This window comes from Pteronotus mesoamericanus, unplaced genomic scaffold, assembly GCF_021234165.1.
Source record: "Pteronotus mesoamericanus isolate MK-2021 breed Mesoamerican mustached bat unplaced genomic scaffold, CSHL_Meso_final contig_58, whole genome shotgun sequence".
NCBI classification, from domain to species: Eukaryota; Metazoa; Chordata; class Mammalia; order Chiroptera; family Mormoopidae; genus Pteronotus; species Pteronotus mesoamericanus.
Window position 1 is genome coordinate 8,971,142 of NW_026555205.1, and position 27,924 is coordinate 8,999,065.

Consider the following 27,924-nt stretch of genomic DNA (forward strand, 5'->3'; position numbering starts at 1 on the left):
TAGCAACCCCACACTATTTTTATTTTATTTTATTTTTTTAAAGATTTTACTTATTTTTAGAGAGAGGGGAAAGGAGGGAGAGAAACATCAATGTGAGAGAGAAGCACCAATTGGTTGCCTCTCACATGCACCCCAACTGGGGGCCTGGCCCACAACCCAAGCATGTGCCCTGATTGGCAAACTTCTGCTTTGCAGGATGATAGCAACCCATTGGGCCACAACAGTCAGGGACCTACACTATTTTTTTAAGTATTGTTCTTTTTTATTTATTTATTTTTTAGTTTCACATATATATTTACAAAGGGGAAGCCCCCAAAAGCAGATTTATTTATTTAAAAAAATTGTATATTTTTCTTACATGTTTAAACTTCCATCACCTTCAACGTACTTTCCATTTGATGCAATACACCTCTCGAGACGTTTATTCCATGGCTCAAAATAGTTTTCAAACTCGTCGACTTTGATACCTTTTAGTGTATCTGTGTTTTTTGTTTCACCTCTTCCACACAGACAAAACATTTCTCTTTGGGGACTTTTTTCAACCAAAGAAACAAACAAACAAAAAGGTGACTTGGAGCAAGATTGGGCAAATAAGGAGGGTGGGACACAGGGGTCTTGCTGTTTTGGATCAAAAACTGCTGAAAACTCAGTGCAGTGTGGGCAAGTGCACTTGTAAAATAACCCATCATGAAATGGGCAAACGCATTGAAAGATGCTTCAAAAAAATTCAGGAAATCAAGATGGCAAAGGAGTGAATGGAAGTCACACTGATCTCCTCCCAGGACCAATCTGGAATTAAACTAAAATGTAGAGAAATCACCTGGAACAGACAACTCAACAATAGTGAGAGAGGAGCCTTATAACCTTGGGCAGATAGAAGAATCAGCTTTAGCACAACGTAACTGCCACTTAACCTGGTCTCCAGAAAACGCAGGGCGGAGTGGGCTAGAGACATCTGAGGAGAGACTGGGGAAGGAGGCTTTAGGGAGAGCTGAGGGAAGAGCCGGAGGGATTCTGGTGCAGACTTATTGCCCATATGGCAGAAGCCATCTTGCTCAGGCAGACAACTCCCCTGGGCAGCAACAGCATGAGAGGACACAATAGCCCTGCCACTGGGAGGGACTTGGCCCTGGCCCAGTAGTGCTGAAGCCTGACAGCTGATGACAGAGTATCAGCCACAGACAGTAAATCCCTGGCTAACAGGGGCACAGAGTAGACTAGAGGCACTTGAGGAGACACTGTCAACAGTGTACTAGTGTTCCCTTTTCTCCACAGCCTCACCAGCACCTGTTGTTTGTTGATCTGTTTATGATGTTCATTCTGACCGGTGTGATGTGGTATCTCATTGTGGTTTCGATGTGCATTTCTCTGATGGCTCGTGCTGCCGAGCATCCTTTCAAATGTCTCTGGGCCCTCTAAAAAAGGCTGTTGGGAGAGCTGGACAGCTACATGCAAAAAATTGAAATTTGATCATCAGCTGACACCATACACAAAAATAAACTGAAGATGGATAAAAGACTTAAATAAAAGTCGCAGCACCGTAATAGTCCTAGAGGAGAACATTGGCAGGAAACTCTGATATCCCATGCAGCAATTTTTTTTTACTGATATCTCTCCTAGAACAAGAGACATAAATGAAAGAATAAACAAGTGGGACCTCATCAAAATAAGAAGCTTCTGCACGGCTAAGGAAAACATCAGCAAAATGAAAAGGGAGCCAACCATATGGGAAAATGTATTTGCTAATAATACATCAGATAGGGGTTTGATCTCTAAAATATACAAAGAACTCACACAACTCCACTCCAAGAAGACAAATGATCCAATAAAAAAAAAATGGGCAAAGGACCTGGGCAGACGTTTTTCCAAGGGTGAATTTAATTTTTTTAATATTTTATAATGGATTTTGACATTTAAAAAATAAATAAGTAAAATCAATCTTCATTTAAAAAAAAGAAAGGAGAAGGAACTCTTACCTTTTGAGACAACTTGGGTGGAACTGGAGAATATTATGCTAAGTGAAATAAGCCAGTTCATGAAAGACAAATACCATATGATCTCACCTATAAGTGGACTCTATTCAACAAAATAAACTAATGAAAAAAATAAACCACAGGCATGGAAACATGGAGCAGACTGAAAGTGACCAGAGGGGATGGGGAAGAAGGACAATGGTGGAAAGAAGGAGAGGGTCTAGACAAATAACCTGTATGAATGACCGATGCATATGGACAACAGAGTGGGCATTGACTGTCGAAGTGGCAGGCATGGTGGGATGGGTGGAGGAGAGCAAAGGGGGGAAATTTGAGACAACTGTAACAGAATAAATATGATTTTAAATTTTTTAAAAAAACAAAATAAATAAATAATAAAATGTCACCCTCTAAAAAAAAAAATTCCCTGAAGTTGAATGCAGCCTCTCACAACAGTGCTAGCTAGTACACTGATACAGATGGGTTCCTTGAACACTCACCTAGCAGGTAAAGCTTGCACTACAAGGGGCTTACCCTCCAGAAGATGATTCTGGTTTTTTTCAATGTCTGTCTGGAATAAGTCCAGTCATTGTTAATATAATGAGAATGGTTTGTGTGACATTGATGTAACCTGGCAGCCAAGGAGAGTGGACTGGAATGCACATATATGAACAATGACAACTTCACTCTACTTATCAGTGGGGGTGATAGATGCAGGTGAGTGAGCATGTATACTGTGTGGCCATCACCTTCATAATGATTGAGTGGGTAGGGCAATGAATCTGTATCAAATTTTGCTGTAAGCTTGAACATTCCTCTATGGAAACCATTGGGATGATAATTCAGAAGGTCTCAGCTATGGGCAACTTGTGATTGGCAGCTTCATCACGAGAACTTGCCTGCTCATGCATCATGTGTGTGCAGAGTTTTTTGGCAAAACATCAAATCACCCAGGTGACTCAGCCCCTCTACAACCCAGTTTTGGTGCCTTGTGACTTCTGGCTCTTCCCAAAACTAAAATCACCTTTGAAAGGGAAGAGATTTCAGGCCATCGAAGAAATTCAGGAAAATACGATGGAGCAGCTGATGGCAGTTGGGAGCAATGTGTGAGGTCCCAAGTTGCCTGCCTACTTTGAAGGGTACTGAGGTTTCATTGCCCTATGTACAATGTTTCTTGTATCTTGTATCTTCTTCTATAAATGCCTCTATTTTTCATATTACATGGCTGAATACCTTCTGGACAGACCTGTATGTATGTATGTATGTATGTGTAAAAATTCATAAGAGTAATAAATAACAGAATCATTATAAACAAAATTCCAACAACAGAAAGTAAGAGCATAAAAAGTGAAAGCTCAACTCCCATCCCATCATTCCCTGAAATAAGCCCATTAAACACTTTCCATCCTAGCATCCTTTGTATGCTGCAAGCATGCTGGGTGTCATGGAAGGTAGAGTGGTGGGTAGAATCCCCAGAGAATTGCATCTCCATGGGAAGAGCATCTTTTACTTTTTTTTTTACAAGACTTCTAAATCTTCATGGGCCTTATTGACACTGGAAATTTTACTACAAAAGCCCTGTACAGCTGGTGGCCACTTGCATCTTTAGTACGCGACTCTATCCACCACATAAAGCATCTGTTCTATTTTCAGCCTTTTAAAAAGTAAAACTTGAAAGTGAATGTTAAAGGGCATATTTAATGGGGTTTTCTCAGAGTTTTTCACAGATCTTTAGGAAATTGAAGACAGTTAGTAAAGGGGCAGAGAGCTGGAGATGGGAAATATTTATGAAAATAGGCTCTCTACCTGATATGGTGTTGTGTTCTCTGAAAGGTAATGAAAACTACTAATGGTTTTAATTTTCTGTCAAGAAAATTCTGTCCTTGCTGGTGTTTGTACTAAATTATAGACTAACCCACATGTGTGGCAACCATTCGGGTTAATTCTCTGTCTCAGTCAGCTTTAAAATGTCAGCTTGAACTCTCAGACTTAATTGCTACAGACATTTTATAACCAGGGTATTTGAAACCCTTAGGATTCTTCTTCTTGCTATAATAATTAATACTTAATGGATATTCTCAGGCTCCTTGGATTTTACACCTTCAATCCTGTGCAGTTGGCAGGAGTAAAGGGAAGCAGAGAGAGATAGGAAGGGAGAAAATAAACAACATGAGCGCGCATGTGTATGTGCCTTTCCTGTGAGCATCTGTTTCCAGTTGCAGTTTTGGGGTCCTAATATCTGCCAACAAAGATGAGCTCTTACATATTTGCTGGCCCATGGGTTTCTGGGTTCTCCCCTTGGTGGACCCCAGATAGTGTTCTTTAGGCACAGCCATTTCTGGACTTCACAGCAAGCATGCAGTTGGCCATTTGGACATCAGTTATAAAATGTCATGATGCTTTTCAATGTTGTGTTCTTTAACTATTTTGACAATCTAATGGATGAATTTATATTAACTAGGAAGAGGACAATATTATCCATCCTGAAGAATTAATCTCCTACAAAGTTCAAGGGTCTTCATGTACATTAATCTTATTAAATGTGCTTATAAAATATGTTCTAGCCAAATAAGTTTAGCAGCCCCTAAAATAGCCTTTTTCTGATCTGTGTCTGGAACTTTGGCATGCTTGACAGATCTCTAAGCCAAAATCATTTAGTGAAGTGTTGACAGCATTGTCTGTGCATGGGAAAATGAGAAGTGTTGATGTTAAGTCTTCTGTTAAATAATTGTAATTTTTTTACATCTTAGGGGCAACCAGGACCAATTGGAATTCAAGGTCCAACAGGTCCTCAAGGATTTACTGGTTCTAGTGATTTATCAGGGTTAAAAGGAGAAAGAGGCTCCCAGGCCCTCTGCGACCATATGGACCAAAAGGGAATAATGTAAGAAAATCAAACCTTGATTTTCTTTCGGCTCATGGATCAAAAGTATGAAGATGAAAGGTTCTAAATCTCGGTTCTGTTGTAATAATGAATTTCAGAATAATGAATAATGAAATAATGAATCTGTGTTTTCACTAACACAGGATCTCGGTTCTGTTAGTGAAAATAACACTAACCCTGAAAATTGTGGTGTTGGGTTACATATTTTAACAAAGGACAGGCTTAATGATATGATACTAATGGATCAGCCCATTTCTGGAAAGACTCCCATGGCAAGTAAACCATAAAGTGCAAGTATTAGCTACTTGCTAGACAAATGGATTCACTGTTCTGGAAAGTCGTATGGGTTTGAACTGGGCATCAGTCAGAAGTAATAAATACAAGGCAAGGTGACTGAGGAGCAAGGGCTCAGAGTGCTTAGAAGACATCTAGGCCATGAATATGGGGGTAAAGATGCAAGAAAGGAGCTTGGTTGTGTCACGGTGCTTGACTGACTGAGTTTGGCAGCTCACTTTATGTTCCCTGCTGATTTAGTCATCTCTTCTTTACCCCACTGGTGAGGGAGAGTTTCCCACTCTAGGGTCCTTGGGATGGCAAAAGTTATGACACATGATGTTGAACAGAAGAGATGGACAACAGGTTTATTAGTCACATCTACCCACAGCACAGGGGAGGGGAACACCACACACTATGTAGGGCCATGCAGGAGTTGCACTCGGGATCAGAATAAACGAGAAGAAGCTATGAGAAGCAAACTTTGTGGTGTGAAGGAGGTGAGGTGCCCCTTGGTTCCTGAGGGAGAATGTGATTGACTTATTTGAATAATTCAGTGGGCCAACAAAGAACTGAAACCTACTACTCAGGGATAAGCAGGACTGCATCTTATCTGTTTGATTATGAGGGTTATTTGCCCAGGAGACCTTATCTGCAGGAGCAGAGTGGAGATGGGGACTTGTAGTTAGGCAATTTAAGGCCGTCCTCGTTTGCCCAAAGGTCAAGGCAGCATATAATATTCAGCCTTAATTTTAGGTCTTACAATACATTGCCTAAGACAAGAATTGGTCTTATAACACACAAATATCTGAGACCTTAGGTAGAGGCAAGTGATCACTTCAAAAGAGGAGTAGGGGAACTGACACAGCGGCTGGTGGAGCCCAGGTGATAATGCACATCCCACTCTGCAGCTACCATCTCGCTCAGGCATAAGGGAATCAATTAACCTGCCTTTTGTGTGCTCCGTACACAGCTTGTGCATGTGAGCTGGGGTACTGAGTGCAGACTGGCTGGGAGAGCCTGGAGGAGAGACTCCAGACAGAGGCATTGGGGAAAGAATGGGAGGAGGAACCGGAGAGTCCTGACTCCCTCCCCATTCTGTAGTCTCCATTGTGAGCTGGAAAGGCGCGACCCCAAAGAGGCAGAAGGGGGGCGCGTATGAACCAGACTGCCTGCGATTGAAAGGCAGTCCGCACATGGGCTGGATCCTTGGCCAAAGGGGTCACGGAACTGCCTGGAGGCCACTGAGGAGAGACTAGAAACAGAGGCATTGGGGAAAGAATGGGAGAAGAAACTGGGGAGTCCCGACTCCCTCCCCGTTTGGCAGTCTCCATTGCGGGCTGGAAAGGCGCGCCCCCAAAGAGACAGAAGAGGGGCGTGCAGGAACCAGACTGCCTGTGATTGAAATGCAGGCCACACAGGTGGTGGATCCTCGGCCGAAGGGGTCACAGAACTGCCCAGAGACCCCTGAGGAGAGACTAGAAACAGAGGCGTTGGGGAAAGAACGGGAGGAGGAACTGGGGAGTCCCAAATCCTCCTTGCCGTAGTCTCCACTGTGCAGGAAGAGGCCACACCCCGAAAGAGCCAAAAGCTGAAAATCACACATAGACACCCCAAAACAGCCAGTGCAGGCGTGCACACTTGTGCCGAGTGACCGGTGAGGGTTGGCGAGCGTGTGTGTGACCCGCGCGGGCTGGCGAATGTTTGCACCGGCCGGCAAGGCCTCCCACAGATTGGCACCGATATGGCCTAGAAGGGAGTGCACAGAGTGGCAAGGGCAGGCAAAAATTGACCCGGCCCTCCGCGATTGAGGAGCGGCCCACAAAATTAGTAGAACCCCAGCCGAAGGGGTCACAGAGCTGCCCAGAGTCCCTGGAAGAGAGACCGGAGACAGGATTAACAGGAGAGTCCTGGAGCTGATTTCCTCCCATTTCCGTAGTACCCATTTGGCGAGGGCAAGCAATGCACCCAAAGAGCCAAAAGCGGGGAAAACACACAATAGAAGACCCTAAACTGACCAGTGCCGGGGAGCTCGCCAGCCAGGGTGGTCAGATGAGGACAAGAGGTCACGAATAAGCCCTCTGGTCTGGGGCAAGCACATGTGAGCCCAGGAAGGTGGGGGATCCTGCCGCTCCGGGAGCACACTCAAGGAGCCAGCATGAGAGTGCAGAGCAATCCTAAAAAATAGCCCAGCCTGACCGAAGGGGTCACAGAGCTACCCCAAGCAGGACTCAGACACAGAATGTAGACTCCTGGAAGGCTCAAACAAACAACCAAAGGTCATATAGGGTCCACAACTGAAATGATCAGAGGCAGGCCCAGAAAGAAAAGTAAAGGACAAAAATACTTAACAGACTCTCACAAAAATGGGAAGAAAAAGAAGTTCCCCTCAAATGAGTGGAAAAGGGGACTCCCCACAGAGAGAGCTAAATGAAATAGAGACAAGGAAACTATCAGATATTGAATTCAAAACAATGGTTCTAAGGAAGCTCAATGAGCTCAGCCAGCTCAAAGATAACTATGAGAAACTGCAGAGGAACTATCAGGATATTACAGCAAACTACATCAGCCTGGAAAATAACATCGAAACTATCAAGAAGACACAAAAGGATATGAAGAATACCATTTCTGAATTGAAGAACACAGTAGATGATTTCTTTTGCCGGGAAAAAACTTCTTATTTTGATGAGGTCCCACTTGTTTATTCTTTCCTTTATGTCCCTTGCTTTAGGAGACATATCAGTGAAAAAATTGCTGCGTGGGATATCTGAGAGTTTCCTGCCAAAGTTCTCCTCTAGGACTTTGATAGTGTTGCGACTTCTATTTAAGTCTTTTATCCATCTTGAGTTTATTTTTGTGTATGGTGTCAGCTGATGATCCAATTTCAATTTTTTGCATGTAGCCATCCAGCTCTCCCAAAACCATTTGTTGAAGAGGCTATTATTGCTCCATTTTGTGCTTCTGCCCCCTTTGTCAAATACTAGATGCCCATAGAGACCTAGGCTTATTTCTGGGCTTTCTATTCTGTTCCACTGGTCTATGGGTCTGTTCTTGTGGCAGTACCAGATTGTTTTGAGTATGGTGGCTTTGTAGTAGAGTTTGATGTCCAGTATTGTCATCCCTCCTACTTTGTTTTTCTTCCTCAAAATTGCTGAGGCTATTCGGGGTCATTTATGAATCCATATGAATTTTTGAAATGTCTGTTCTATTTCTGTGAAATATGTCATTGGTATCTTTATAGGGATTGCATTGAATCTATAAATTTCTTTGGGTAGTATGGACATTTTGATGATATTAATACTTCCAATCCATGAGCACGGTATATGCTTCCATTTATTTGTGTCTTCCTTCATTTCTTTTTTCAATGTTGTATAATTTTCTGCATACAGGTCTTTTATATCTTTGGTTAAATTTATGCCTAGGTAGATTATTTTTCTTCTTGCTATATCGAATGGTATTTTTTTTCTGATTTCCTCTTCTTCTATTGCATTGTTGGTGTACAAAAATGCCTTTGATTTCTGAATGTTGACTTTGAATCCTGCTGTTTTGCCAAATTCACTTATTAAGTTGAGGAGGTTTTTGGTAGAGTCTACAGGGTTCTCTATGTACACTATCATGCCATCTGCAAACTATGATAGTTTTACTTCCTCCTTTCCTATTTGGATGCCTTTTATCTCTTTCTCTTGTCAGACTGCTGTGGCTAGGACTTCCAATACGATGTTGAAAACAAGTGGTGAGAGCGGACATCCTTGTCGTGTTCCCGATCTTAGTGGGAAAGCTTTCACTTTTTGCCAGTTGAGTATGATATTGGCTGTAGGTTTTTCATATATGGCCTTTATTACATTGAGGAATGGCCCATTTATTCCCATTTTGCTGAGTGCTTAGATCATAAATGGGTCCTGTACCTTATCGAATGCTTTTTCTGCATCTATCAAGATGATCATGTGGTTTTTGTCTTTTCTTTTCTTTATGTGATGTATCACGTTTACTGATTTGCGTATATTATACCATCCCTGCATGCCTGGGATGAATCCCACTTGATCGTGGTGGATAATCTTTTGAATGTATTGCTGGATGCGGTTTGCCAATATTTTGTAGAGGATTTTAGCATCTATGTTCATCAGCGAAATTGGCTTGTAGTTTTCTTTCTTTGTAGGGTCTTTATCTGGGTTTGGGGTCAGGGTGATGCTGGCCTCATAGAAAGAGTCTGGGAGTCTTCCCTCCTCTTGGATTTTTTGGAATAGTCTGAGAAGGACAGGGGTTAGCTCTTCCTTCAATGTTTTGTAAAATTCTCCTGTGAAACCGTCCTGCCCTGGGCTTTTGTGTGCCGGGAGTTTCTTGATGACTGCTTCAATTTCCCCAGCTGATATCAGTCTGTTCAAGCTTTCTGTTTCTTCCTCCTTCAGTGTTGGTAGATTACACTTTTCTAGAAATTTGTCCATTTCATCCAGGTTTTCAAATTTCTTGGCATATAATTGTTCATAGTTTCTGACGATCCTTTGTATTTCTTTCATTTCTTTTTTCAATGTTGTATAATTTTCTGCGTACAGGTCTTTTAAGTCTTTGGTTAAATTTATGCCTAGGTAGTTTATTTTTCTTCTTGCTATATCAAATGGCGGTATCAGTTGTTATTTCTCCTTTTTCATTTCTGATATTATTAATTTGGGTCCTCTCCGTTCTATTCTTGATGAGTCTGCTTAAAGGCTTGTCAATTTTATTTATCTTTTCAAAGAACCAGCTTCTGCATTTGTTGATCCTCTGAATTGTTCTTTTTGTCTCTATGTCATTCAGTTCTGCTCTAATCTTGACTATTTCCTTCCTTCTCCTTGCTCTGGGATTTATTTGTTGTTGTTTCTCCAGTTCTTGAAGTTGTAGTGTTAGGTCTTTCATTTGAAATGTTTCTGTCTTTTTTAGGTAAGCCTGTATTGCTATGAACTTCCCTCTCAGGACCGCCTTTGCTGTGTCCCATAGGTTTTGAACTGTTGTCTGTTCTATTTCATTTGTTTCCAGAATTTTTTGGATTTCTTCTCTTATCTCATTATTGACCCATTCATTGTTTCATAGCCTACTGTTGAGTCTCCATGAGTGTGCAAGTTTTTGAAGTTTCTCTTTGAGGCTGATTTCCAGTTTCAATCCCTTGTGGTCCGAGAAAAAGTTTGGTATTATTTCAACTTTCCTGAATTTGCCGAGGTTTTCTTCATGTCCTATCATGTGGTCTATCTTTGAAAACTGCCATGAGCATTTGAAAAGAATGTGTATTTTTCTTCTTTGGGATATAAGGTTCTATATATGTCAGTTAAGTCTCTTTGATTCAGTGTGTCCTTCAGCGCCACGATATGTTTATTAATGTTTTGTTTGGAAGATCTGTCCATTTTTGACTCTGGGGTGTTGAAATCCCCTACTATCAGTGTGTTGCTGTCTATATCTTTTTTGAAGTCATCCAACAATTGCTTTATAAACTTCGGGCTCCTATATTGGGAGCATATAAGTTTACAATGTTGACGTCTTCTTGATAGATTCTTCCTTTAAGTATTATAAAGTGCCCCTCTGGGTCTCTTTTTATGGCCTTTGTTTTTAAATCTACTTTGTCTGATACAAGTATGGCATCCCTGGCCTTTTTCTCATGCCCATTTGCAAAATGAAAAGGGAGCCAACCTTATGGGAAAATATATTCGCTAATGATACATCAGATAGAAGTTTGATCTCCAAGATATATAAAGAACTCACTCGACTCCAATCCAAGAAGACAAAGGATCCAGTCAAAAAATGGGCAAAGGACTTGGGCAGCATCTTTTCCAAGGAGGAGATACAGAGAGGCCAGAGGCATTTGAAAGGATACTCAGCATCACTAGCTGTCAGAAATGCAGATCAAAACCACCATGAGGTACCACCTCACACCGGTCAGAATGGCCATCATAAACAGATCAACAAAGAACAGGTGCTGGCAAGGCTGTAGAGAAAAGGGAACCTTAGTACACTGTTGGTGGGAATGCAGACACTTGAAGCCCCTGTGTAAAGCAGTGTGGAATTTCCTCAAAGAGCTGAAAATGGAACTGCCTTTGAATCCAGTGATTCCCCTGCTGGGAATATACCCTAAGAATACCAAAATGCCAATACAAAGAACCTATGCACCCCAATGTTCATAGCAGCACAATTTACAATAGCCAAGTGTTGGAAGCAACATAAATGCCCATCAGTATATGAGTGGGTCAAAAAATGATGGTCCATATACACAATGGAATACTACACAGCAGAAAGAAAAAAAGAACTACTAAACTTTGTGACAGCATGGATCGAACTGGAGAGCATTATGCTAAGCGAAATAAGCCAGGGGGTTAAATACAAATACCGTATGATCTCACCTATAAGTGGAACCTAACCGACAATACAATGATTCAAGGAAAATAAGACTAGCAACACTGAAAGAAAAGAAATCAACAGAGACAAGAGGGAAGGATGGAGGGGGTCGGGGAATAGGAAGGGAAGGGGAAAGTCAAGGAACATACAGCAAGGACTCATGGACAAAACTAAAAGGGAAGAGCTGAGAGAGGGAAGGAGGGAGGGGGCAAGGGAATGTGCTGGGAGGTAGGCAGAGACAAATGTATTTGAAAAAATAAATTAAAATTAAATTAAAAAAGAAAAAAGAAAAGAGAAAAAAATCACCATGGAAACTCCAAAAAACTTCCTATGTTTGATAGACTAATAAAAATAAGAAAACCCAGAAAAAAAAGTTTGAATGAGATCTCTGAGTGAAAGATATATGGAATTTTTTGTGCTGTTTGTGTACTTTTTCTGTAAGTTTAAAATTATTTCAAAATAAAAAATATTAAAAATAGAAATAAAGGGCATCTAGGAAATAAAAAAAACAAAAAACAAAAGAGGAGTAGGGAGCAAGGTGATACAATATGGAAAAGGGAGTACAAAATGTTTCTTAACAACTTAGGTCATTAATCACATGAACAAACTCAATCAAATGGAGATCAATTGTGTTATTTCTTACATTCCTCTTCCTGCTCTTTTTTTTGCATCACTTGGGAGTTCCCGACTTTCTTGGCATTAATGGGATCCCAGTGAGTGTGTCCACAGAGGCATTTTAAAACATCACCTTCAGGTTCTACCTCATAGCTCAAGCTCATTGGTCTTAACAACATCCTATCTTATGCAAACATGCTCAGGGTTGAGTGTTAAGATATGTTTGTTAAGGTTTGAAGGGCACAGATCGCACTGTTTCCCTGGGATTCAGTTACAGGTAGCTACAACTCAGATGGTTAAGGGTGAAGGGACATGTGCAAGCATAATCAACAATCAATATCTTAGCCAAAATAAGAGGTATTATGGTTTGAGGGGAGCTTTAATTGGGGATGAGGAACTGGCTCTGAAATATGGAGTCAGTGCCACATTACAACACTTAACACTCATTATAAGAAAGGAGAAGGGCCTAGTTAAAGAATAAGTATAAATGGCCCATGGACATGGACAACAGAGTGGGGATTGACTGTGGGAGTGGGAGGTGGGTGGGAAAGGGGAAAGGAATGGGGAAAATTGGGACAACTGTAATAGAACAATAAAAAAATGGACATTTTATTTTCTTAAATTTTTTTATTGTTCAAATACATTTGTTTGCATTTTCCCACCACCACTTTCCCCTGCCCCACCTACTGAAACATCCCTTCCTCAATCCTTCCCCATTTTGGCTTTGTCCCTGGATCATTTCTACATGTTCCTTGATTTGACACTTCCCCATCCTTTCCCCGTTACATCCCTCTCTCCTTCCCTCTCCTTACTGTGTGTTTCTTTTTTCTTTCAATGTTGCTAGTTATATTTTCCTTGTTTGTTTGTTTTGTTGATTAGGTTCCACTTATAGGTGACATCATATGGTATTTGTCTTTAACCCCTGGCTTATTTCACTTACATAAAGTTCTCCAGTTCCATCCATGCTGTCGTGAAGGGTAGTAGTTCTTTCTTTCTTTCTTTCTTTCTTTCTTTCTGCTGCGTAGTATTCCATTGTGTAAATGTACCATAGTTTGTTTTTTTGTTTTTTTGATCCACTAATTTATTGATGGGTACTTAGCTTGTTTCCATCACTGGCTATTATAAATTGTGCTGCTATGAACACTGGGGTGCATAGGTTCTTTTGAACTGGTGATTTGGGACTCCTAGGGTATAATCCCAGCAGTGGAATCACTCAGTCAAAAGGCAGTTCCATTTTCAGCTTTTTGAGGAAATTTCAAACTGTTTCCCACGTTGGCTGAACCGGTCTGCATTCCCACCAACAGTGTACTAGGGTTCCCTTTTCTCCACAACCTCACCAACACCTGTTGTTTGTTGATCTGTTTATGATGGCCATTTTGACCAGTGTGAAGTGATATCTCATTGTGGTTTTCATTTGCATTTCTCTGATGGCTAGTGATGATGAGCATCCTTTCATATATCTCTGAGCCTTGTGTATGTCCTCCTTGGAGAAGAGTCTGATCAGGTCCTTTGCCCATTTTTTATTTGGATTGTTTGTCTTCCTGGACTGGAGTAGTGTGAGTTCTTTATATATTTTAGAGATCAAACTCCTGTCCTAGGTTTCATTGGCAAATATATTTTCCCATACAGTTGGTTCCCTTTTCATTCTGCTGATATTTTCTTTAGCCATGCAGAGGCTTCTTATTTTGATTAAGTCCCATTTGTTTATTCTTTCTTTTATGTACCTTGATCTAGGAGACATATAGGTGAAAATATTACTGTGTGAGATATCTGAGATTTTGCTACCTATGTTCTCCTCTAGAACTTTTATGATGTCGTGACTTATATTTAAGTCATTTATACCATCTTGAGTTTATTTTTGTGTGTGGTGTAAATTGGTGGTTGAATATCAGTTGATTGCATGTAGCTGTCCAGCTCTCCCAACATCATTTGTTGAAGAGGCTATTTTTATTCCATTTTATGCTTCTGCCCCCTTTGTCAAATATTAATTGACCATAGAGACATTGGTTTATTTCTGAGCTCTCTATTCTGTTCAATTTATCTATGTTCTGGTTCATATGCTGGTTCCAGACGGTTTTGATTACAATGGCCTTGTAATATACTTTGACTTCAGGTATTGTGATGCCTCCTACTTGATTCTTCTTTCTCAAAATTGCTGTTGTTATTTGGGGTCAATTTTGGTTCCATATAAAATTTTTAAATGTTTGTTCTATATCTGTGAAATATATCATTGTATTTTCACAAAGATTGCATTGAATCTATAAATTGCGTTGTGTAGTATGGACATTTTGATAATGTTAATTCTTCTAATTCGTAAACATAGTATATGCTTCCATTTATTTGTGTATTCCTTAATTTCTTTCTTCAGTGTTGTATAGCTTTCTGCATAAAGGTCTTTTACCTCCTTGGTTATGTTTATTCCTAGGTATTTTATTTTTCTTGTTGCTATATCAAATGGTTTTTTTTCCTGATTTCTGATTCTGATATATCATTGTTGTTATACAAAAATGCCTATGATTTCTGAATATTGACATTGTATCCCACTGTTGTGACAAATTCACTGATTAGGTTGAGTAGTTTTTTGTTGGAGTCTATGAGATTTTATATTTACACTATCACATCATCTGCAAACAATGTTAGTTTTACTTCCTCCTTTCCCATTTGGATGCCTTTTATTTCTTTTTCTTGTCTGATTGCTGTGGCTAGGACCCCCAATACTATATTGAATAGAAGTAGTGAAAGTGGACATCCTTGTCATGTTCCCAATCTCAGTGGGAAAGATTTTAGTTCTTATCCACTAAGTATGATGTCGGCTCTAGTTTTTTTCATATATGGCCTTTATTATGTTGAGGTATGCCCCCTTTATTCCCACTTCGCTAAGTGTTTTTATCATAAATGGATGTTGTACCTTATTAAATGCTTTTTCTACATCTATTGATATGATCATGTAGTTTTTGCCTCTCCTTTTGTTTATGTGATGTATTATGTTTATTTATTGGCAAATATTGAACCATCCTTGCATCCCTGGGATGAATCCCACTTGATCATGCTGGATGATGTTTTTAATGTATTGCTGGATGTGGTTTGCCAATATTTTGTTGAGGACTTTAGCATCTACTATCATCAGCAATATTGGCCTGTAGTTTTCTTTCTTTGTTATGTCCTTATCTGGTTTTGGGAAAAGAATGATGCTTGCCTCATAAAAAGAATTTGGGAGTTTTCCCTCCTCTTGAATTTTATGGAATAGTCTGAGAAGGACAGGGGTTAGCTCTTCCTTAAATATTTTGTAAAATTCTCCTGTGATACCGTCCAGTTCAGAGCTTTTGTGTGCTGGGAGTCTTCTGATTACTGCTTTGATTTCGTCAGCCATTATCAATCTGTTTGGGCTTCCTTCCTCTCCTTCGTTCAGTGTTGGAAGGTTTTATTTTTTCTAGAGATTTATCCATTTCATTGAGGATTTCAAATTTCCTGGCATATAATTGTTCATAGTAATTTCTTGCAAACCTTTGTATTTCTGTGGTAACAATTGTTATTTCTCCATTTTAATTTCCAACAGTATTTATTTGGGTCATCTCAATTTTTTTCTTGAAGATTCTGCTTAAATGCTTGTCTATTTGTTATCTTTTCAATGAATCATCTCCTGGATTGGTTGATCCTTTGAATTGTTCTTTTAGTCGCTATGTCATTCAATTCTTCTCTGATCTTGATTATTTCCTTCCTTATACTTCCACCGGGCTTTGTTTGTTGTTCTTTCTCCAGTTCTTGAAGCTGTTGGGTCAGGTCGTTTATTTGAAAGTTTTCTATCTTTTGTGGTAGGCCTGTATTGCTAACAACTTCCCTCTCAGGACTGCCTTCTCTGTGTCCCATAGGTTTTGGACTGTAGTGTGTTCATTTTCATTAGTTTCCACAAACTTTTGGACTTCTTCCTTGATCTCATTATTAACCCAGTCTTTGTTTTATAGTGTGGTATTCAGTCTCCATGAGTTTGAATGTTTTTGAGCTTTTTCCATGAGGATGTTTCTAATTTCAGACCCTTGTGGCCAATGAAAATGCTTGTTATGATTTCAATTTTCCTAAATTTGTTGATGCTTGTTTTGTGTCCTATCATGTGGTTTGTCTTTGAAAATATTCCATGTACATTAGAAAAGAATGTGCATTTTGCTTCTTTGGGATGAAACGTTCTATATATGTCAGTTTGATCTAATGCATCGTTCAGTTCCACAATATCCTTGTTGATAATATTGTTTGGAAGATCTATCCATGGTTGACAGAGGGGTGTTAAAATCCCCTACTATCATTGTGTTCCTGTCTATATCTTTCTTGAAGTCCTCCAAGATTTTCCTTATATATTTGCGTTCTCCTATGTTGGGAACATATAGATTTACAATGTTTATGTCTTCTTGATGGATTCTTATTTTGAGTTTATGAAGTGTCCTTATGGGACTCTTTTTATGGCCTTTGTGTGATGTAACTATTGCTTCCCCAGCTTTTTTATTTTCCCTGTCCATTTGCTTGGAATATTCTTTTTCATCCTTTTACTTTCAGTCTATGTAAGTCCTTTGTTCTGAGGTGCGGCACTGGTAGGCAGCATATGTGTGGGTCATGTTTTCTTATCCATTCAGCTACCCTTTGTCTTTTCACTGGGGCATTTAATCCATTTACATTTAAAGTTATTACTGATAGGTACTTATTCATTTTTTTCCCCTTTGTACCTGTGTTTTTCTCTTTCTCACTCTTTTTCTTCATCTTCTGAAATCAGTCCCTTTAGCATATCTTGCAGTGCTGGTTTGCTGGAGGTGTATTCTTTTAATCTTCTTTTGACTGAGAAACTCCTTATTTCGCCTTCCATTTGAACTGAGAGCCTTGCTGGGTAGAGAAGTCTTGGTTGCAGGCCTTTGCTTTTCATGACTTGGAATATTTCTTGCCGTTCTCTTATGGCTAATTGTGTTTCAATTGAGAAGTTCACTTCTAGCCATATCGGTGCTCTCTTGTATGATTTTACCTCTTTCTCCCTTGATTATTTTAGGATTCTTTGTCTTTGATATTTGCCATTTTAGTTATCTTGTGTCTTGGACTGGGCCTCATTGTGTTCCTCTTGAATGGGACCCTCTGTCCTTCCTGGACTTTTGTGACTTTTTCTCTCCTACAATTAGGGAAGTTTTCCATCATTACTTTTTCAGAAGATAAGCAAGGTTCTCTATCCCTTGCTCCTCTTCGTATCCTCCTGGTATCTTTCTTATCTGGATATTATTACGTTTCAGGTTGTTCTGCAGTTCTCTAAATGTCTCTTCATTCTTTCTGAGTCTTTTTTCATTTTCTTGCTCTTTCTGGGAGCTTTTTTTATACATTGTCCTCCAGCTGGCTGGTTCTATCCTTTGCTTCATCTCGCCTGCTTTTGATTCCTTCTACTGTATTTTTGACTTCAGAAATTGCTTTCTCCATTCACTCTTACCTCTTGTTGATAGTTTCTATGTCCTTTTTTCATGCTGATATATTTTGCAGTAAGTTCCTCATAGTTTCCCGGTAGTTTTTGTTAATTCTCTTTGATCTCCCTGAGCTCACTGAGCTGCTTTTAAACCATTGTTTTCAACTCAATATCTGATGGTTTACTTGCCTCTATTTCATTTAGTTCTCTTCTGGGGATTCTTACTTTCCCTTCAATTGGGGAGTGTTTCTTTTTCTTACCATTATTTGTGAGACTCCTCTTTTTTACTTCTGCTTCTGAAATTGACCTCGTTTGACTTCCTGACTTTCTTGTGTGAACTTTTATGGTAGGAGGCCACTCTTTTTTTTTTCTCTGGATCTGCCTCTGATTATATCAGCTGTTGACCCTGACTGACCTTAGGCAGTCTTTTGGAGAATTCCAGGAACCTACTGTCTGCTGCTGTCTCATTCAGTTGTTAACCTAGTCACACTGCACTCCGCAGTCAGGCTTAGACACCACAGGGCAGCACAGAGTCCCTCCTGAGGTTGGGGTTAATGTGGCCTCTCACTTTGCTGCCCCTCAGTGGAGTGGTCTGCCTGAGCCAGATGGCTGCAGCCACATGGGAGAGAAGTCAGCACTGGGTGCCTGCCAGCTACCCCCTCAGTTTTCTACCCAATGCCTCCATCTCCAGACTCAAGCACCTCTAGACCACTCTGTACTCTCTTTAGCCAGGGATATACTATCTCTGACTACTGCTCTATACTCATCAGTCAGGCTTCTGCACCACTACAGGGTTGGAGCCTTCTGGATGTGGGGCTATTGTGTCCTCTCATGCTAATGCCTCTCAGGGGAGTAGTCTGCCTGAGCCAGATGGCTGCTGCTGTTTAGGGGAGGAGTCAGCACCTGGTCCCTCCCTCCTAGTCCCTCAGTTCTCTCCCCAAAGCCTCCTTCCCCAGTTGTTCCTCAAGCAGCTCCAGCCCACTCTGCTTCCACCTTCGCCAAAGCCCAGGGTAAGTGGCTGCAAATAAAAATGTATGCATTGACTCTTTAAATGGCTCTTTGCATCTCCAGCCACCTGCCTCTGGCAGAGAGCAACCCTGCTGCTTTTTGCAGCTTTCTGTTATTTGAGTTATGGGCTTGTGTGCTGCAGGTTGGAGATCCCTGCCTATGGTTCAGACCCCACTCTTCTCAGGGGGATCCAATTGACCATTTAAATGTCCCTCTGGCACTGCCACCCATGGCCACCCCGCCCGCCTTCTCGAGTCTCTACCACACTCCTTACTAGTTAGGTTGTGCTAAAGCCGATTCCTCTGTCTGTCTGAGGCTTTTCTCTTACTATTGTTCAGTTGTTTTCCAGGTGATTTCTCCACGATTTAGTTGTGATTCTAGCTTGTTCCTGGGAGGAGGTCAGTGTGACTTCCATTCACTCCTCTGCCATCTTGAATTCTCTCATAGAATTGACATTTTAAAAAAGAAGGTGTATGAAATTTGGTAGAAAAATGTCTTGATATCTTGATACATTTCATTCCAGTACTTTATTCTCCTCAGCCTCATCTCATTTCAGAGTCAATTTCCCTTTAGTTTTTATAAAACGACTATGTAAAAGTCACTTGGAGGCAGCCTCTTCAGTTCATCCTGAGCACCTGGCTTTTCTGGGGAGTTTGGAGCTTTCAGACATCATCCACCTTTCCATCCAACCCAATCCCTTAGTTTATTTATTTTCACCTTATATCCTTGCTTATCCCACCAGTGGAGATCCAATGGTAACATTTTGCCAGCCTTTAAAATACAGATTGTTACAGAATAGTCATAGGGATGTAAAGTACAGAATAGGGAATATAGTCAATGATATTCTAAGAACTATGTATGGCATCAGATGGGTATGAGATTTCTTGGGATGATCATTTAGTAAGTTACATAATGTCTAATCATTGGAGTATACACCTGAAACTAATATAATATTGTACATCAATTGTAATTGAAAAATAGAAAATGATTTTTAAAATTCAGGATTTAGAACTTGTTGCTATCACTTTTTAGTTATGTTCTTTGGCACTTCTCTATATATTTAATTTTTAGCCTGGGCTGTTTGTCTATACCAATGTTTTTGAGTCTTGTTTAAGAAAAGAAACAAATCTTATATGGAATCCCCTGATTTAATAGCTTCTTTGGTGACACTACATAATCATCTAATATTGGGAAGGACGGTTCAAATCTCTTTGTGCCAATTTATAGGTATTTTTTGAGCACTTGCTACATATGCTATCACTCTATTATGGGGTTACAGAAAAAGTATATGGCTCTACCCTCAAACATATAATCATCAGATCCTTTTTCTCTGCCGATCCAGTGTACATTTGTGGATTTAGAGAATAGAAGGCTCACTTACCCTATATTTGTTACATGTATCAACAAGTTGCCCATCATATTTCTGCATTATATTCAAGTACAGACTCTGCAAAATGCCCAGAAATGGGCCAGTGGGGAAATACGTGAAAGGGATTGGCCATCCTTTTGTGATGCACCCTGGTATTGTCTAATGGCTGCGTTCCTAGGGCCACTTTATGTAGAGTCTCCACTCAGAATGTGTATCTTCTAGGAGCCAGTGCATAAGGGAAACAAACTGGGGGCTACCTCTTCCATTTACCTTATGAAGCTGGCTTCACCAGAGATGTGGGGGGCAGGATTCAGAGCTTTTAGCAGGACTATCCCATTCCTCCTGTCATCTCTTTTTAATGGGGTCTGGAAGGAATTGAGTCCTGTGGTGCAGAGGCTGATTCTAATTGTGAGCTGGATCCTGCCCTGAAAATGAGCTGGATACTTCTTGTTCCAACTAATAGCGTAGAGAGCACTAGGGCTTGGAATAATTGATCACTTCTCTCTGGGGCTTTGTTTCTGGGAAGAATGAGTTATAGGTGTCCACATTTCTCCAAATAAGCATATTGCTCCGAGAAGTCCCCACTGCCTTGAACCTTCACTTGGTCCTTCCCTTGACCAAAGATTGTATATGTTTACATTTGACTCTCAATTGCTTTAACAACAGGCTCCAAGCCTCATTTATTCCATGAAATTATTCTCCCTTGTTTCTCCTCTCCAGATATTCATAATGTATTTATTAAGTACCTTATGTTTACTGCTTATCTCTCCATTTCATCTTTAATCTTCCAAGAGTCCTTGATGTCTGTCCCACATGTTCAAGCTCTTTATTACATATGGCCCATGCTATTTATTGATTTTCTTGTGTGATAGTATTATCTAGCTCCTTGAAATCACAAAGTATGTCTTTTGCTTCTCTCCGAGGCCTCAGAGACTTCAGGGCTGAATTCATCATATACTAAGAACTCTGAAAATATTTGGGAGACTGAATCAAACCTCTAGCACCTAGAAAAATAACAGTTTTCAGACTGGCAGGACTCCCTCAGACAGAGGAATACAACAGACACCATTAACCCAGTCAGACTAATTATTTAGCTCAACATTCAGCAGCACTTATTGAGAAATTTGGCTAAAACCAACAGCTTCCATAACACATCTTACTAAACTGGATCACTGCACAGGTCTGATTTCCCTCTCAATATTAGCTGACTGCTAACATCTATGCCACTTGTTTTTCTCCCAAAACTCTATTTTTGCTGTTATGCAGATAATTTCAACAAGAACAAGCAGGTAGTCATTTCATAATCATCCAATTTTATACACTAAGGGGCACATCAACCAGTTCAGAGAGTGAACAAACAAACATTCATCAAAATATTCAACATTAAAACAACATAGACTAAGGGTAGTAAGACTGTGGCTTTTAATGACATCACAGCTGTGATTTGGGACTGTTGACACCCACAAGAAATGTATGTTCATCAAATGTTTTCAGTTCAGATAAATTGAAAGAAGAAGTTTTCAAATTGTCATTTGCAATTTATATTTAGCTTTTCCCATGGAGCCAATCTCAAATATTTTCCTGCCTAGAGATGCATAAATGAACACACCAGATTTATATCTTTGAAGTGAGTACATACCACTCACCAAATGGATACTATTCCTTTAAAATATGGTTTCTGAGGACCATTGCTTTTCTAGAATAGAGAAGATACTCATATTCTATGTGTTCAGGCATTGGTGGTTATATAGAACCTTGGTTTTCTCCCTCAAAAAGCTACATTTTCTTGACAAGCTGGCACACAAATATGTAAAATCATGAGCAATAACAAAAAAGGCATTGTACCAGAAATGCTATATTACTGAGAGCTGAGAGAAGAGGGAACTCAGCTGGGTGTGGCTTATCCTTGCTGCTTTGCTTAAGACAAGAAAACTATTGATTGAGCTCCTGTGTAGTAAACCTAGCCACATGTAATTTTAACCATAAATTTAAAATTTTATTTTAATGACAACAACCCTATGAGGTAGTATTATTCATCTCCATTTTACAGATGAGGAAACTGAAGCTCACATTGGGAAGTAGCAAAGCTGAGATTGGAGCACAAGTCTAATTGGCTCAAAACGTGCCTGGTCCACTATCCCAGTGATGTCAAGCTGTACAGAAAAGGACTGACAGGTCTGTCAGAGGTCAGGTGTTAATCGCAGAGAATTTAGATAAGGTGGGAAAGAGTGAACAGGTGTCCCTGTAATCCTGCAGATAGGAAATACCAGTTCAGGCAATAAAACTACAAAAGGATGGGGGCCCAAGGAAAAAAATGTAGATACCAGCACCCACCCTCCAGGCTGCCTGTCTCACTGTCACCACTGGCATGAAATCCACAGAGTTCAACAAGGGACCCTCATATGGGCTTTCAGTCAAGGTCAGGAGCCAGCTCCTGTCCAGATATGACCCCCAGAGGAAGGCAGAACTCTGCATCTGGATCGAGGGACTCATGGACCTGTCTATTGGTCCTGCCTTCTAGAAGGATCTGAAGGATGGAATTATCTTGTGCACACTCATGAATAATCTGCAACTGGGCTCAGTCCTCCAAAAATCAACTGTTCCATGCAAAACTGGCACCAACTAGAAAACCTCTCTACCTTCATCAAGGCCATGGTCAGCTGCAGCATGAATTCTGTGGATCAGTTCAAGGCCAATGACCTGTTTCAGAGTGGAAACATGACACAGACTCAAGTGTCTTTTCTGGCTCTGGCAGGGAGGGCCAAGACAAAATGGCTGCAAAGTGGTGTGGACACTGGCATCGACATTGGCATCAAGTAGTTGGAAAAGCAGGAGCAGAACTTTGATGACACTACCATGAATGTGGGTCAGAGCATCATCAGGCTCCAAATGGGCACCAACAAGTGTGCCATCCAGGTGATATGGTTCCTGGGACACAGCAGCACATCTATGACACCACGCTTGAGACTGACAAGTGTGACAACTCCTCCAGGTCTCTGCAGGTGGGTCGCATGCAGGGAGCCTATGAGAGCGGCCAGATCTTTGGCTTGGGCTAGCAGGTATATGACCTCAAGTACTAGCCAAAAGGTCCAGTGTCCAAAAGGGCTTCTGGGTCAGCAGGTGACCACCCAAGCCCAAGAAACACCTTGGAGTACCTCACTCTCCTACCACCAAGAGAAAACAAGCTACTAAGGCCCCCGCCTTCTGGGTTGTCTCTCCATATCACCACCCTATCTGGGATTTCAGGTTTTTCTGTATTTCCATCTTGCTTTTCTACATGTTCAAGCGCTTCAAGCTGAGGGTCTGTAAAGGCCAGATCCAGATGTGGGTGGGGCCAGTGTTCATGCCAGGGCACATCCAGGTAGCAAATTTCTCAGCAGGCTTTGGTCCAAACTGTGGGAAGTAAGAAGAAACCTATGCAGAGAGGGAAACTGGCCCCAAATGGTTCTGGTTGCTTCTGACTCTCTTCTCTTTTCTCTGCTATTCAGTTTGTAGTTCCTGTACCCATAGAAGTTTCAGGCAGTTTTAGCAAAACAAAAGTAATTTTTTGGGGGGAGATGGGGTGTGGATAGTGGAAGGGGTTGCTGGAAATCAAGTCCCTTGGGAGAGGGCCATGCCATAGTGCCCAGATATTTTAGGCATGGTGAGGGACTGGATTTCCCCAGGTCCCTCCCAGGGGCTCAGTGAGGAAACTGAGGCCCCGACTGGATGATGGAGTTCTGAGTGGTTAAGGTAAAGCCAGACCTCCCCCTTCCATACAAGTTCCCTCTTCCTTGCCAAGTACTGCAGAGGGACTTCCACCAGGAGGCCCTCCCTGGGACCAGCCCCACCAAGGAGCCCTGGGACCAAGAGATAATGTGAAATACCTACTGTGGACCAAAGGTAATAAAAACCTCTTTTTAGGGAAGAAAAATATGGATACCAATGGGTAAGAATCCAAGAAAAGTTTTTTGAATCAAACAGAACCTAGTTCCCAGGGAGTAAGAAAGATCCCTAATATTGAGCCAACCTGTTGTCTTGCCTTGTCTGTTACACAAACTGAAAGATAACCTCTAGCAAGCTTAGCTGGGACATTTCAAAGTGATGATCAGGATTCCAGGAAAAAAATAGATACTACAGTTAAAAGTGTTAACAGAAGAGTTGAGTGAAGGGTGTAGGCAGGATTAAGGGAAACAACAATGGTGAAGCAACTAACACAAAAGTATTATCAAAGGGAAAAGAAGGAATGGTAATGCTGGAACCCTGTAAGATCTGGAGCCATGGAATAACAGTTTCCCAACAGGAACTAAGACAATAGAGAAATGTGGCCATCACCAGAAATACAGCCAAGGAGGGAGGGCATGAGGGAAATAAATAGCCTGTGTTCTTTATCCTCCAGCTCTTCAATCTCCTGCCTGTATCTACTAGTGACCAAATACAAGTAGGAGACAAAGGGAAAGGGAGCTTAGACAGTGCTGTACATAAAGGTTAGCCTCTCAAGGCACAGATCTGGTGAAGGTAAAGATAGAACTTCAGGGCAAATAAGAATAGCCACCTCATTTCATAATAAAATGTTGATGACTATAATAACCTATCTCAATTTCCCCAGATCAAGTAAAAATCAACACCAGAATCTGGAAAGGCAAAGCCTGCAGCAAGTTTATTGAAAGGATAAGATTTTTATCTACTCTTCTGGACTTAGCATTCTAGCAGTCTAGCATTGTAGACCCATACTTCTGTATTAACAGACTTAATAACAATGAACATGAAACAATTCTGTGGAACATTTTCTCAATAAAATTTTGATAAAACTTAGTTTCCTCTAATAATTTGAAAAGTTGACTTTTGAATACAACATATTTTCTGAAATCATTAAAAATATATACATTCTTGGATTTTAAAAAGTGTGCAAGAGGGTGGGAGTTTATCTTTTATTGACCCACCTAGATTTCTAGTCTTTCTTGTCATCTCTTTGCTACTTACACAACACTCAACCTGCTTTTGTCACATTAAAAAGGAGATATTCCCTACAAAAAAGTATGCTTCATGCACCAAGAAAGCTCAACTCTAGAAAATTATTGAATTCATACCAACTGTATGTAAATGATTACTAATACCCCAGTAAAACAACTGCCTCAGTAATGACTATGGAGAAGAGAAGATGCGGTTCCCTAACTGAAGCAATAACATGACATGTGATAATGACAAAATAGGATTAAGAGTGCTTATTTGTGACCATGCTGCTTTCAGGATATGTACTGCTGAGGAAACTTCTGCTCTGTTGACCAAAATTCAGAATCAGACTTCTAGCCGAGATGGAGGCATAGGTAGGTACGCTTTGTTTCCTTGCACAACCAACAGGAGATAACAACCAATTAAAAACAAACAAACAAAAAACCCAACCAGAACTGCCAGAAAGTCAAACCGACAACCAAGGAGTTAATGAAGAAACATTGATCCAGATTAGTAGGAGAGGTGGAGTTGGGTGGCTGGAGTGGAGAGAAAATGTGGCAAGACAGCAGACTGGGTGGGCAAGGTGGCAGCTGGCAGACCCAGATATTCCACAGTTATGTGAGGAGCTGAAGGGAAAAACTAGAGAGTGAGACAGACCATGAAACCCAGGGTTCCAATACAGGAGACTAAAGCTTCAAAACCTCTGGCTATAAAAACCTGTAGAGCTTGCAATGGTGGGAGAAACCCCCAGCTTCACAGGAGGGTTCGCTGGAGAGACTCACAGTGTCCTAAAATGTATACAAACCCACCGACCTAGGAACCAGCACCAAAAAGGCCCAATTTGATTGTGGCTAGAGGGGAAAGTGACTGAAAGTGGGGCAAGAGGCAGGCAAGTGGCATCATTCCCTCTCGGACCCTTCCCTCACATACGGCATCACAATGCAGCCAAGTGAGTTGTCCCACCTTGCTGAATACCTAAGGCTCTGCCCCTTACAACATAACAGGTGCTTGTAGACAAAGAAATTTGGCTCAAATGAAAGAACAGATCAAAACTCCAGAAAAACAACTAAGCAATGAGGATATAGCCAACCTATCAGATACAGAGTTCAAAACACTAATCAGGATGCTCACAAAAATGAATGAGTCTGGCCACAAAGTAGAGAAAAAAGTGAGGACTATGCAAAGTGAAATAAAGACAAATACACAGAGAACCAACAGTGAAGGGAAGGAAACTGGGATGCAAATACATGACTTGGAACAGAAGGAAGAAATAAACATTCAACCATAACAGAATGAAGACACAAGAATTCAAAAAAATGAGGAGAGGCTTAGGAACCTGTGGGACAACTTTAAACTTTCCAACATCCAAATCATAGGAGTACCAGAAGGAGAAGAGGAAGAGCAAGAAATTGAAAGCTTATTTGAAAAAAGAATGAAGGAGAACTTCCCCAATCTGGCCAAGGAAATAGACTTCCAGGAGATCCAGGAAGCTCGGAGAGTCCCAAAGAAGTTGGAGCCAAAGAAGCACACAACAAGATACATCATAATTAAATTACCCAAGATGAAAGATAAAGAGGGAATTTTAAAAGCAGCAAGAGAAAAAGAGACAGTTACTTACAAAGGAGTTCCCATAAGACTATCGGCTGATCAGTAGATGATTGGATCAAAAAATTATGGTACATATACACAATGGAATACTACACAGCAGGAAGAAAAAAAGAACTACTAAACTTCGCGACAGCATGGATGGAACTGGAGAGCATCATGCTAACCAAATAAGTCAGGGGGCAAAAGACAAATACCATATGATCTCACCTATAAGCGGAACCTAACCAACAATACAAAGGTGCAAGGAAAATATGACCAGCAACACTGAAAGGAAAAGAAATCAACAGAGACAAGAGGGGAGGAAGGGGGGGGCAGGGAAAGGGAAGGGAAGGGGAAAGTCAAAGAACATATAGCAAGGACTCATGGACAAAAAAACTAAAGGGGAAGAGCTGAGGGAGGGAAGGAAGGAGGGGGCAAGGGAAAGTGGTGGGGGGAGGCAGAGACAAATGTATTTAATTAATAAATAACTAAATAAATAAATAGATTTTGAGCGCTGGATGGTGTGGCTCAGTAGATTGAGCACTGGCCTGTGGACCAAAAGGTCACCAATTCGATTCCTAGTCAAGGCACATGCCTGAGTTGCAGACTGGGTCCCTGGTTGGAGGCGTGTGTGTGAAAGGCAACCAGTTGATATTTGTCTCATGTATGTTTCTCTTCCTCTTTTTCTCCCTCCCTTCCACTCTCTCTTAAAATAGATAAATAAAATCTTTAAAAAAAAAAGAAAAGACTATCGGTTGATTTCTCAAAAGAAACCTTACAAGGCAAGAAGGAGCTGGAAAGTATTCAAAGTCATGAAAGGCAAGGACCTGCATCCAAGATTACTCTATCCAGAAAAGCTATCGTTTAGAATGGAAGGGAAGGTAAAGTGCTTCCCAGATAAGATAAAGTTAAAAGAATTCATCATTACCATGCCCTTACTATATGAAGTGTTATAGGGACTTATCTAAGAAAAAGAAGATTGAAACTATGAACAGTAAAATGGCAATAAACTCAACAACTATCAACAACTGAGCCTAAAATACAAAAACAAACTAAGCAAAGAACTAGAACAGGAATAGAATCACAGAAATGGAGATCATGTGGAGGGAGATCAGCGGGGAGGAGGAGAGGAGAGAATGGGGGAAAAGGTACAGGGAATAAGAAGTACAATTGGTAGGTGCAAAATAGACAGGGGAGTTTAAGAATAGTATAGGAAATGGAGAAGCCAAAGAACTTACATGCATGACCCAAGGACATGAATTAAGGGAGGGGAATGCTTGTGGGAGATGGGGTGCAAGGTGGAGGGGAATAAAGGGGAGAAACAGTGGGATGACTGTAATGACATAATCAGTAAAATATGCATTAAAAAATCAATATCATTTCTCATTCAAAGTTTTCAATACAGAAAACCATGACAGGGTTCCCAGGTTCCAGTCTGTTCTGAGGAATCTTAATGCCTGGAATGATTTCATGTTGTTAGTGGTTCAGCTTGTGGATAACT

At 40.7% G+C, this 27,924-nt stretch overlaps 1 protein-coding gene and 1 pseudogene across 1 annotated transcript in view; both read left to right on the forward strand.

The window, feature by feature from the left end:
• Positions 1-27,924, forward strand: part of LOC129076222 (collagen alpha-6(IV) chain-like) — a 356,839-nt gene that overhangs the window by 254,508 nt on the left and 74,407 nt on the right. Inside the window, 3 exon segments of the mRNA XM_054580400.1 lie at positions 4,724-4,814; positions 4,817-4,856; positions 12,155-12,200. Of these exon segments, the coding sequence (XP_054436375.1) occupies positions 4,724-4,814; positions 4,817-4,856; positions 12,155-12,200 (177 nt within the window).
• LOC129076198 (calponin-2-like) lies at positions 22,273-23,203 on the forward strand (annotated as a pseudogene).